Source organism: Solanum stenotomum, chromosome 8 (assembly GCF_019186545.1).
Source record: "Solanum stenotomum isolate F172 chromosome 8, ASM1918654v1, whole genome shotgun sequence".
Taxonomy (NCBI): Eukaryota; Viridiplantae; Streptophyta; class Magnoliopsida; order Solanales; family Solanaceae; genus Solanum; species Solanum stenotomum.
In genome coordinates, this window is record NC_064289.1 from 56,352,810 (window position 1) to 56,365,292 (window position 12,483).

General features: G+C 36.2%; 2 protein-coding genes across 4 annotated transcripts; one reads left to right on the plus strand and one right to left on the minus strand.

Annotated features, from left to right (window-relative positions):
* The first annotated feature begins 1,238 nt into the window (after window positions 1–1,238).
* Window positions 1,239–4,708, plus strand: LOC125874769 (multiple organellar RNA editing factor 2, chloroplastic-like). 2 transcript variants are annotated; one of them, XM_049555789.1, is made up of 4 exons: window positions 1,239–1,715; window positions 2,636–2,733; window positions 2,828–2,893; window positions 4,322–4,708. In XM_049555789.1, exons 1-4 carry the CDS (start codon window positions 1,300–1,302, stop codon window positions 4,462–4,464), a joined length of 723 nt encoding a protein of 240 aa, XP_049411746.1. In that variant the 5' UTR covers window positions 1,239–1,299; the 3' UTR covers window positions 4,465–4,708. The 2 variants fall into 2 exon arrangements, with proteins under 2 accessions (XP_049411746.1, XP_049411747.1); XM_049555790.1 differs by having other exon boundaries at window positions 1,242–1,712.
* Window positions 4,709–5,176: 468 nt separating this feature from the next.
* On the minus strand, window positions 5,177–12,019 carry LOC125872818 (protein NPGR2-like). 2 transcript variants are annotated; one of them, XM_049553616.1, is made up of 6 exons: window positions 11,080–12,013; window positions 10,191–10,453; window positions 9,812–10,064; window positions 7,894–9,107; window positions 6,650–6,803; window positions 5,177–5,705 (listed from the first exon to the last, which is right to left on the minus strand). In XM_049553616.1, exons 2-6 carry the CDS (start codon window positions 10,428–10,430, stop codon window positions 5,395–5,397), a joined length of 2,172 nt encoding a protein of 723 aa, XP_049409573.1. In that variant the 5' UTR covers window positions 10,431–10,453; window positions 11,080–12,013; the 3' UTR covers window positions 5,177–5,394. The 2 variants fall into 2 exon arrangements, with proteins under 2 accessions (XP_049409573.1, XP_049409574.1); XM_049553617.1 differs by lacking the exon at window positions 6,650–6,803 and having other exon boundaries at window positions 5,529–5,705; window positions 11,080–12,019.
* Window positions 12,020–12,483: the final 464 nt, after the last annotated feature.

Consider the following 12,483-nt stretch of genomic DNA (forward strand, 5'->3'; position numbering starts at 1 on the left):
TTGATGAACAAATTAAAGATTTGTAAGTTTTTTTTTTTATTGTATCTTCAACAATTCCGATAGAGAAAACTTGTTTGAATACTCAATTAACGTTTGTTATTTAATATGTACTAACAAATACTTATAACAATAATATTACAGAAACATAAACAACAAAACTTAAAGCATGTACTCAAAATAACAATTAATAATATAAGCATATATTAATGACTGTAAAAACATACCAGATCAACATTAGAATGAAATATAATGGAAAAAATCGAGCCCACTGAATGCACAGTGTCCCTTTCATGAAGTTATTCTCGCCTAGTACTCGAGATTTAAAGGAAGAGATCCTCTCAGAAAAGAATCATTCTATTCACCAGTGTATTGTTACAAAAAAATGGTGTCAGTGAGTCATTCAACAAGAGCAAAGTACACAATTATTTAATTGTCCCGAAGAAGTAGAAGTAGTTCAAAATTTTCGTTCTTTTAAAATGAAAGGAAATTCCTCTATTTATAGACAAAAAAAAGTAGTGTGAACAAATGATTATTGTGTCTTATTGAAAAGGTCACAAACTTTCATAAAAGTCAAATTTTTTTATAAAAATCACAACTTTTCATAAAAGTCACAACTCTTCATAAAAGTTGCAACTCTTCATAAAAGTCACAACTTTTCAAAAAAGCCACAACTTTTCATGAAGGGGAACATAAAAATGGTGTAAGTGAGCAACTCAATAGGAGAAAAGTACACAAATGTTTACTTGTGCAGAAGAAGAAGAATAAGAAGTTTAGAATTTTGTTGTTTTAAAATGAGAGAAAATTTCTCTATTTATAGAGGACAAATGGTAGTGTGAACAAATGTTTGTTGTGCCTTATCGGAAAGGTCACAACTATTTGGAAAAGTTGAAACCCTTCGGAAAGGTATAACCTTTCATAAAAGTCACAACATTTTCATAAAAATCGCAACTCTTCATTGAAGTCACAATTTTTCATAAAAGTCACAACTCTTCATAAAACTCACAACTTTTCATGAAAGGGGAAGGATAGTTTTGAAAATAAATAAATTTAAAAGGAAATTCTTGCTTGTGGTGGCGCCACGTAGGCGGATCTAAGATTCTCTTTTATATAAATATATGATATATAATATTAGTATTATTATGTAATTTGCCATTATTTATCGTGACTCAATTATGGTATTATTTCGTTACTATAGTCTATAAGTATTACTTTTTCAACTTCTTAATATCCTTTTTTTTGTTTTCTTTATCATTTCTTAAACCCACTAAACCCTCCCCTTATCCTTTCTCTCTCACCACAATGCTCACTACAGCAGCAGCTTCGATGGCCGGCTCAGCCACTCCCTTCCCGTCGACCTCCGTATCTCTAGCCGCCGGCGAACTTTCCTTATCAATCGCAGTACTTAAACCAACAAACCTCGCCGGCCGTTCATCCACTTTCCGCCGCAACTCCAGCCTCCATTCCATCCGGGTCGGGAATACAAATTCGGGTCGGGTCAATACTATCGTGTGCAAAGCTAACCGGTCCGCATACTCGCCACTGAATTCCGGGTCGAACTACGGCGACCGTCCACCGACTGAGATGGCTCCGCTTTTCCCCGGATGTGATTACGAACACTGGCTTATAGTTATGGATAAGCCTGGAGGTGAAGGTGCTACTAAACAGCAGATGATTGATTGTTACATACAAACATTGGCTAAAGTAGTTGGGAGGTAGTTTTTGCTTCTCCTACCTTTTTTTCAAGCGTTTAATTCAATAATTTTGTTGGTAGAAAGTCACTATCTAGTTGAGTGTTGCCTCGCTTATCCTTTCACACTGATAGTTATAGTATTAGGCCTGTAGTTTATTGTTATTTGGTTTCTGTTATCTCAAATATTGTGTTATTTTGTTTTTTAATTGTTAAAGGATGTTTTGTCATGCTTTTTTTATTTTGCCATGGCTTCTTTACTCCCCTTAGGGTATCCAATACACTCTACCCTTCCCTGAACCTACTTCTAGAATTACACTAGATATGTTGTTGTGATTTTGTTGGGTTATTAACTTTGATGTGCTTATTTTCCACTTTTCAACTGTTGCTTAAACATTTTCTTCAATCACTGTTTTTATATGGAGTATATAAGTCAAATTAACATTTCAAACTCCATACTTGGTCAACACCATCACATGAAATGAAGCAAATAGATTGCCCTCAGGGCTTCGGTGGTAAGAGGTTAGCTTGTGATGTGTGAGCTAAGGTGCATATTATGGGTTCGAACCTTGTGGCATAGTGGACAGAAATCTGGCATTAAAGTGGAGAAGGGTAGAAGGAGAGGTTCATTATTCACCAAATTTAGAACAGTGCATAATTGGCCCTTGGGGATTCCTCGGTTATCAGAAAAAAGTAGAGAGGGATAGTGGGATAGGCCTATTATCCACGGAGTTTCGAACCGTACGCCATGGGCCATTGTCGGTTATACAGAAAAAATGAAACAGATAGATTAGTTTAGTAGCGATACTCTGCAACTATTTATTTATAATCTTGGACCTGCACTATGCTATCCCACTTGTGTCTTGGCTGCTCTGTTTCTGAAAATGAAAAAAATATTTTCTGGAGATTGCAAATTCTAATCTATTAGTTTGTCTCTTGTTTAAATAGTGAAGAAGAGGCCAAGAAGAAGATATACAATGTTTCATGCGAAAGATACTTCGGTTTTGGATGTGAGATTGATGAGGAGACATCGAATAAGCTTGAAGGTTAGTGTGTGGATCAAATTGATTCCATAAGCGAGAGTTTAATTATGCCAGTCACCATGTTTCTTAAAGACTGTATTCTTTGAAATCTGTACAGGTTTGCCTGGTGTTCTCTTTGTCCTACCAGATTCATATGTCGATCCTGAGAACAAGGATTATGGAGGTACATCTTTTCCCTCTGCTGACATTCCTGTTTTAGAAGCAAAATATAAGCTTTTCTTTGTTTTGTATCTGGTCTAATGGCGGAGCCACTTTTATGCTAAGGCGTGTCAATTCGTCAGAAAATTAATTTTAGTTTTATGTATAAATACTATATGTTGGCGCTCCCCTTATTTTTTACACATGCCTATTTTTTTTTTTTATATATATATATTTTGACACCTCTCAGTTTAATTCCCAGTTCCACCACTGAATTCTGGTCTATATACCTTAGTGGTAAATCCCACATGGCTAGATGTCCCCTTTTACCCTGCATGCTATCATGGATCAAAAACTAACCGTGATTGAGTTACTGATAGATAACAATTGTATCATTATTTAAGCTATCCCAAGCGTTCAGAATGTGTCTCCAAGCTATAATTCTTCTTTCTCTTTTCTCCAAGCTATAATCCTTCCAGACCATTGTGTGCTCTTCAACTATTCCAACGATTACCTGTTACCTCCCTCTATTGGGTAGTTTGCCTACCAAGGCTTAGGCAGTTAGGAAGATATCACCTAGTGTTTTTTTTGTCTCTGTTGGGATTTGAACCTTGGTTTCCGAGTGTTATCTACTCGAATCTCTTGGAACTTGTAAGTCATTGATTACCTGGTCGATAATAATAGTAGGCTGCTTACTGATGATGTACTGTGTTTCTGCTAGTAAAAGCAAGCTCAGAAGTATCAGATTTCCTCATCATAGAGGAGAAGAAACCCCTCACTATTTGAGTACTTGTGTTTAATTGTTTCTCCTGTGTATGATCCTTTCAAGAACCGTCAAGGCGATGGACCTTTAGTAGGATGGAACTACTGGAGGGTTTAGTCAGTGTTTTATAGCGATAATAGGAAGGAAGTGTTTGAACCACTTTGATCTAATTGGCTTTTCTCACCCCCAGCCCGAGTCCTACTTATGTGCATGTTCAACTTCCTTTTGTCTGCTTCCTTGATTACCCTCAACTGTCAACTTCACTGACCTTGCAATTCATTTGTTTCCTCATTTTCAGTTCTTGCAATTTTCATAAGATTGACAATCAATAAACAGATGAAAAACTGACAACAAAAAGCTTCTTTTGGCATTATGTTAGCAATCATAATTATCTGCCCTTATCTCCTCGTCACACGTGTGTTTAGGAGATCCTTTTGTAGATGCTTAAACAATCAATCAATGATGCCTCAATCATATTTTTCTCTGTAGGAAGTGAAGTAAACATCAGCATCTCATACTTCATGCTCAAATATTTGTAGCACATTTGGTTCTTTTCTCGAGTATTTTGGCGTATGGCCCGGCAATTAAGAGTACTAGACATAGTTTATTGTAATTGAAACAAGGAATTTGAAAATATTAACATGTCCTGAGATCCCTAACATCTTTTCTAATCTGATGACTGTCTGTCAGCTGAGCTATTTGTGAACGGAGAGATAGTTCAAAGGTCACCTGAAAGACAAAGGAGAGTGGAGCCAGTACCCCAGAGAGCTCAAGACAGACCCAGATATAACGACCGAACACGTTATGTAAGACGCCGTGAGAACACGCGGTGAAGACTGACCTCAATGTGATAGTATTGCAATAACAACTATACCTCAATCCCAAACAAGTTGGGAGAAAAATCTTGTTGTGGAAAGATAATTTATTGGTTGTTCTGTGCTAATGGAACATTTGATGATTTTGTTTGACCTCTTTGAAAATTAGGTACTTGATAGTCATGCAAGTTCATTGATATGTAAAGTAATTAGTTTTCTTTGTTTGTTCTACTAATTCTGCTCTGTTAAATCCTTGAGTAAAGAATGAATTAGTAACATTTCATTCACACAGATCACACAACTTGTGTATCCACAAGTAAGATCTAACAAAATACGACACAAGCTGGATCAGCACATCATACACACACATCGCTACACTTTTTGGATAGTCAAGAATGAATTAGTAACATTTCGATTCTCACACAACTGATTTAAGTTTGTTTCCCATGATGGAGTTTTAAGAAGAAGAAAAAGTGAGCCAAAAAGATGGAGTAGGGGCTATTTGTAACCCATGAGGGGTATATTTAAACCTTTTCAAAAGTTCAAGGGTATTTTTAATCCTTTTCCGATATTAATACTGACCATAGAAAGGTTTTACATCACCTTTTCTATTTTTAGCTTTATATATATAGATAGATTGGAAGATGAACAAGACGAAAAAATCATGAATTTAGTCCAACAATATATAATACAAAGAATACACATTCAAGAGACTTTATAGTGGTTAAAAATGTACAAATATGATGATTTACTATTTAATATTCAATTTATTAAATAATTTATAACATTTATATTTGATGTAGGGGTAAATACCGTAATTTAACTTTTGCCTAAAATTCTTCCCACGAAAGAGAATACTTGCTCTTTTGACAAAAATCTCTCTATTCTGAATCATTTGGAAGCACCCGGATTTGAGCAATCTGTTCAAATGTATGTACAAAGAGGTAGTCATCTGAAGGGTTCAATAGGCTCACTTTCTTCCAGAAACCAAGCTGTTTCAAAGCACTCAGCTGCTTCCATTGCTGAACCTTCCTCTTTGTAAATCAGGCCAAGATTATGCCAAGCAGCAACATTCATCCGATCAAGCTGCAGTGCTCCTCTCAGATAACTTATAAGAGTTGCAGGAGAATGGTTACCAAGCTGCCTAAGTACCACTGCAGTTGATATTAGACTTGGCACGTGAGACGGATCAACAGCAAGAGCGTTTGTGTAATCTGTTAATGCAGCTTTGTGAAGGCCCTTTGACTGATGAAGCAAGCCTGCAAAATATACCTCATTATCAAAATGGCAAGCTTAGAAGTGTGCAGAAGCATGTTCATCATGCTACAACATAGAGTAAACATTATCATTTGTAGCCCGAGAAACATCGTAGAAGTTGAGTACATGATAGGGACTAGAATTAAAAGTATTTTGACCTTCTAGATGCTTAGGAGGGAGTAAGTACACTATAAAGCTGGTAGCTAGTCCAAATAAGAAATATGTGATCACTACATAAACAAAACCTTGTAACTTCAAAGATGACTCCTGATGTCTGAAGCAAAAACTAATTACGTAGAAGAAATTGGTGGAAAAGAAGTAGGTTCATCCTCCAACATCCATACATGCACAACCAGGGGTGACAGGTGACATGGAAGAACCAATCAACATTCTACTCACAATTTCTCTGAAAAATCAGATAGCTGGTGTGGATATCTGATACTAACAACGAAAAATTGAGCATAGCTAATCGACAGATTAGCCACACAGAAAAAATTGAGCCAATAGAAAGAGTCACTCCCTCGGGTCTGACAAGGTCCCATGGAACACTTCCATATTACCAGATTATGTTAATTTAAGAGGAAAGAATGGACCGCTGAAGACATTGCAAAATATATGTTTGTATCAGACAGGAATACAATACTGCTAGAGCTATTGCAGAACTCTTGGGACGTTTAAAATTTCCCAGGATACCAGTAATAAAATGCAAAGCCTATGGGATCACAAAGCTAAAATTATCATATCTGCCACATATGTTTTCTTCCTTGGCTTTCATATATAAGAAATAGCCAAATGACTCTATATTGCATACAGACTGTAATAACCTTTTATTGCTTTCTCATGAATATTATAACAATAAAAATGTAGCATCTGAGACACGTGGATATGTTAGGATAGTAAGCGCTAAGCAATGCATGAGGAGAAAATGAGTGTGAAATATATCTACCAGCAATATACAATCTAGAAGCGGAATAACAACTAATGGCCTCAGATTTGGAAAGACAGAACTCTGCATCTTGCCACCGGGATGATTTAATGTAGATGGAAGCAAGATCATGCCAGGTTTCCAGCTCCATAGTTCTATTGAAGTCTTTCTCCTTCTGTTACATAAATGATCATCAAACGCCATATCCTCTTTCTTTTTCAAAATAAAATAAGATAATAATCATAATTTCATGAGGGGGTAGAAAGGGGTAGCACACAAGACAACAGAAAGAGATTTGTAAGAAAGAAGGATAGTTAAGTCGAATTTGCAATTTTCAGGTAGCATGGTCTCTTTGTTATCAATCTCTTTGCAAACCTCATCGTCAATGACTGGGTTAATAAACTATAAAGAACTCCATGATGGTGGATGAAATAAATGGCAAGCAAGGGCTAATCAGTCGAATGTTCAAGTTAATGTACCAACTTCAAATTAATTTTTTAACTTGATATAACTCTATTCTAGGGAAAGAATCTAAGTGACTGACAGATAATTTCCACCTATCACCAAGTCTCTAAGAAACTAAAGAGTTAATTTGAATCCTTCCATATAATGAAAACTTGTTAGCAGTACGGGAGGATATAGCCAACATATAAAAATTGCCTCTACCGGTAAAAGACACAAAGAATCTTATAAAGCGAACCTACCCCCACCTTCCTTCCCCAACCCCCAAAAAGTGAACGTTTCATTTGAACCATACTTAAAACTTAAAAAGGTACTATCAGACAGATGGGCTTCAATAGAAAAGGTTATGCTTTTGACTACCCCTATACTCCCCGATTCAAAATGTTTGCAAGAGCAAAATTAGTTCAATGTAGACTTTAATCTTAAAGTCATCTCAAGGAAATATGTTCCTAGAGGCTACAACACATGTATATATGTTCAGTCACAGGTCAGTTCTCTGGAATAAATCCATTGCATACATTCAAATCTTCCCTTAAGGGACTTTTGATCTGTGAAGTAAGGTGAACTCTATAGCTTTTTCCATAGACATGGAATTAACCTATACCATTCTGGACTCATTTCTAGCTTGACAGCTGCCTCATCAACAAATGCTCCTTAGAAGCAGCTCAAATTCTACTCAATTAATCTGACATAGGTATAGTTATTTCATTTGTAACCCTGTTGCAGGCTATTCAAGCACCCAACATGGAAATGATGCACTCTAGAAAATGGTCCATTCACCTCATAAAGGGCAATTGACTTACCTTGAGATTTTCCTCCAATCCAAAGCTCTTTCTCTGGATCTGAAGATCAGCAAGAAGCTGAACATATGTTCCTATAGCATTTTTCACTTGGCCTTGTGCAATTTGGAGCTTAGCTTTGGTACTCAACAAAGTTCCCTGATCCCACTTTCCGCTCTGATCTACAGCTTCATCAATGACAGTTTCAGCTTCTGGAAACTTTTTTTGAGCTGATAACACCCGAGCCCACAGCATCCACCCCTTCAGAGTAGACTCACCTTCCAATTCAACAAAGCACCTTGCATAATGGAGTGCAGTATCCAAGTTCCTTTGCTCCGCATTTTCTACACAAAGATGGTAAATGACATTGGAGTCATTCATCTTTGTCAGTCTCCCAGCAGATTCCAAGGATTGAAGTGCCTCTGATTGCATCCTAACCCTCTCAGAATCTGTCATCGCTGCTCTAGACTGTGCTGAAAGTGAAAGACCTAAGACATAGTTTGCAATACCCATCAGGTGATTGCATCTACCTTGCAAACTTTCAATGGCTCTACGAGCAAAATTTATGCCATCTTCTGCACATTCTAAGCTTTCAGCACAGATTCTTGAAGCCAGTAACAAACCTGGAACACAAGTGGGATCCTCGGCACTACTCAATAGTTTCCGCAACAAGTTCAAGGCGGTGAAATTATCTCCTTCTCCGTAATAACAGAGAGCTAAGATATGATGCCTTTCACACAGATCTATATTCCTAGGAAGCAACTCTTCTACTTGGTTAGCCAGAGCCCATAGGCCACCTGAGATAGATAATGCGTAAGAGAGATGGTCAAAAATTGAAGGATCCCACTCTATAATTTGTAGAGTAACCTTTCTCAGTAAAATCATTAAGAGAAGAATGGCCTCTTCAATATTGGTTCGGGGAACAAATGAACTGTCCATTTGGAATCTGAGACTAGGGGGATTGTATTCATTTCCGCTGTATAGAAGAAAAATTGCGAACTCTTTTTTAATCTTTGCATTAGTTTGAACATCAAGATTCCACTGACGAAGAAGAGCTCGGCGGTATGACATAATTGCTTCCTTCGGAGCATCTGCAAGTATCCATAATTGTGGAAGCAGCTCGACAGCATTGCTGAGAGTCTCCTGCAATTTACAATCAGCACCAAAGTTTTCAGGCAAGCCTTCTGGTAATGAAGATTCAACAATGTCCAGAATAACAGTGCATGATTGAGCAGCTTCTGCAAAAATATTTGGAGAAGGCATCAGATGAAGATGTTGAAAACTTGCACTTTATGAGCTTTCGGGTTCATGTAATTCCTAATCATGCTGTGTTCACAATCACATATAGACACGGCATGGTAAGAATGTAAAAAAATCTGCTGCAGGAGAGATGTGTGCTTGTAAGGTTTCTCAGAAGTAACATACACTATTCTCACACTACCCTACAAGTGAGATATCTAACTGAAAAGCCAAATTATGAATTTAACCAGATCATTTTGGAGAAATTAACACGTGATTTAAAAGAATAAATAAGACCAAACAATGAACTAAACAAGCACTAGCAATCAACAAAAACAGATAATAATTCACATTGTCCCATGGAAGGCCCCAAGGATGGATACAGTAATGTAAGAGAGCCAGTGCAAACTTCAACAGAGTTGAACTAAACTTTTACATATAAAAACATTTGCAAAGAAACCCGATTGATAACATAACTCAAAAATTTTAGCATACTGAACAAAGTTGTCCTAACTGAAAATGATCATCATACTGAAACACGTAAAACATAGATATTACAACAATAACTAATACGCCTCAATGCAAAGCTTGTCAGTTTTGGCTGTATGAATTGTTGTAATTCATTTTGCTCTGTTTGAACCCACGTAAGAAATAATGTTTATTACAAAAGGTGAACTGAAAAAACTACCATGTATAATCTTACCTTTAAACCTCCCAAGAGCCTGCAATGATTTTGCTTTAAGAAAGACTGCTTCCAGGAGCAAACTCACAGCATGTATGGACATTGGTGGTGTATCATACTTCTGCGAACGTCTCTTTTGAATTTGAGCTCTTTTAGCAAGGGTGACTTTCATTTTAGTAGTCACTGAGGCAATATCTATCCCTTCAAACACATGCAGAGCAGCCTCTATGTTGCCCTTTTGGTACTCATATCTTCCAAGCAATGCCCTTGCTTCCTAGAAATTAGATGAGGTTTAACTGTCAGATGAATGAATAATAATAAATGTAATACATGCCATTGAAACTTGAAATGGTTTAGGATGAGATGGGACACTACACAAAAGGAAAATTTAATATGGTACCTCATAATTCAAAGCACCACTCTCGCGCAAAGATGATTCAGCTTCTTCAATATTGCCAGTGTCTCCGGCTCTTGATGAACGGACACTTACTCTGTAATCCTTAGTCGCAGGGGAATCAGGCAATGGAACCATGTCACCTATCTGTAATTGTTCGCCCGAGCAGAAGCACTTCATCATCTTCCTCAACTTCAAACTTTTCTGAGCCTTCCCCGGCTTGTTGGCCCAATTATCATTCTCCATATTGTACCAACTCCCTCACGATGCTTTAACAGCAAGCAACACCAACAACAATGAGTTTAACTCGTTTGCCCAAAGAACTCATAACCAAGAAAATTCAACCAGAACCAACTTTTATGCAATAATTACAAACCTAAAGTTAGGACACACAAACTCAGGACCCATCATATAGCAACCAACAATGGACAAGTAAAGAAAGAAGGGTTGAGGAATCTTACTTTTCACTGTTTAAGAATGAAGGATATAGTGGTGAAAACAACATAACACAGCCAGATCAGTTCCCATATTTTTATTTGCAATCAAAATTCCATTTTGATCAAAAGGGTAGTCTATGATCAACCAATAACTCAAAAGAAAAAACAATAAAACCCCTACTCCTTCTCTCAACTCCTTCACTTTTGCACCTCCTTTTGTGGAATTACGCAGGGTATGTTGTTGTTGAATCTGTGCCCATTTCTACAGGGCATGAACTTGAACTCCAAACAACACAATAAGGATGAAAGCTAAGGAACTCATAACCAAAAAGATTCATCTATAACCAACTATTACGCGTTAATTAGAAGCCTAAAATAAGGATAACAAACTCAGGACCCATCATTATATACCAACTAACAATGCACAAGCAAAGAAAGAAGTGGTTAAGGAATCTTACTTTTCACTATTTGAAGAATAATGGAAACAGTGATGAGCACTTCCCATATTTTTTATTTGCAAAAATCAAAATGGATCAAAATTCCATTTTGATCAAAAGGGTATTCTCTAATCAACTAACAATCCCCAAAATCTTCAACAAATCCCTACTCCTTCTCTCACTTTCTTCTCTCTTTTACGCAACTTTGCAAAATTCACAGAGTCCCTAAATTGAAATAGTGATTTGGGTCTCTGTGGATTCTCTAATCAACCAATAATTCAACAAAACATCAAACCAAACACACCCTTTTTCTCACTTTCTTCTTCTTAATAGTAAAATTCTCAACTTTGCAAAATATGGGTCTCAATGATCAACCAAGAATCCAACAAAACATAAAACAAAACACACCATTTTTCTCACTTTTTTCTTCTTAATAGTAAAATTCTCAACTTTGCAAAATATGGGTCTCAATGATCAACCAATAATCCAACAAAACATCAAACCAAACACACCCTTTTTCTCACTTTCTTCTTCTTAATAGTAAAATTCTCAACTTCGCAAAATATGAGTCTCAATGATCAACCAATAATCCAACAAAACATCAAACCAAACACACCATTTTTCTCACTTTCTTCTTCTTAATAGTAAAATTCTCAACTTTGCAAAATATGGGCCTCAATGATCAACCAATAATCCAACAAAACATCAAACCAAACACACCTTTTTTCTCACTTTTCTTCTTCTTAATAGTAAAATTCTCAACTTTGGTAATATAAGTTTGTGTTACAACTCAATGATCAATCAATAATCCAACAAAACATCAAATTAATTCCCTTCTCTCTTCTTTCTGAACAAATTTCCAAACTCCATGATTCACAAAATCTCAAAATTCAATGCTTTAGGTTCTGAATAATCAAGAATCCCACAAACTCTTTCAATTTTGTTAATTTGAATTGTGATTTGGGTATTTTGAGAGGATATTTGAAATGGGTTTTGCATAGAAAAGACTAGAAAATCGCAAATGGCATGAAATAGTGAAGAAGAAGATTCTACTACTATGAGGAAAGAAATGGAATAAAGGAAAAAGTAGTGGGTGGGATTTGGAAACGAAGAATTTACAATGGGACCAAATTATTAATTTAATAAACTTTCTAAAATGGCCAAGCTTTTGCCACTTGTAATAGTGGAATTATTTTTTCTTTACACTTATTAGTTCGTACAATAAACCGTCTATAGTGATTTCTTTTGTTCGGTAGGGCGATAAAAGGCTACTTTAATGACGGAAATAATAGAAAATTCAAGAAAATCGTCTTTGAAGAAGCGTTTACCAGTAATTAATTATGTTGCAAGACGGATGAATTCATTCGTTTATTTTTTGAAATATTAAGTATATCTTTAATTTAAGATTATAATATTCAAAATTTT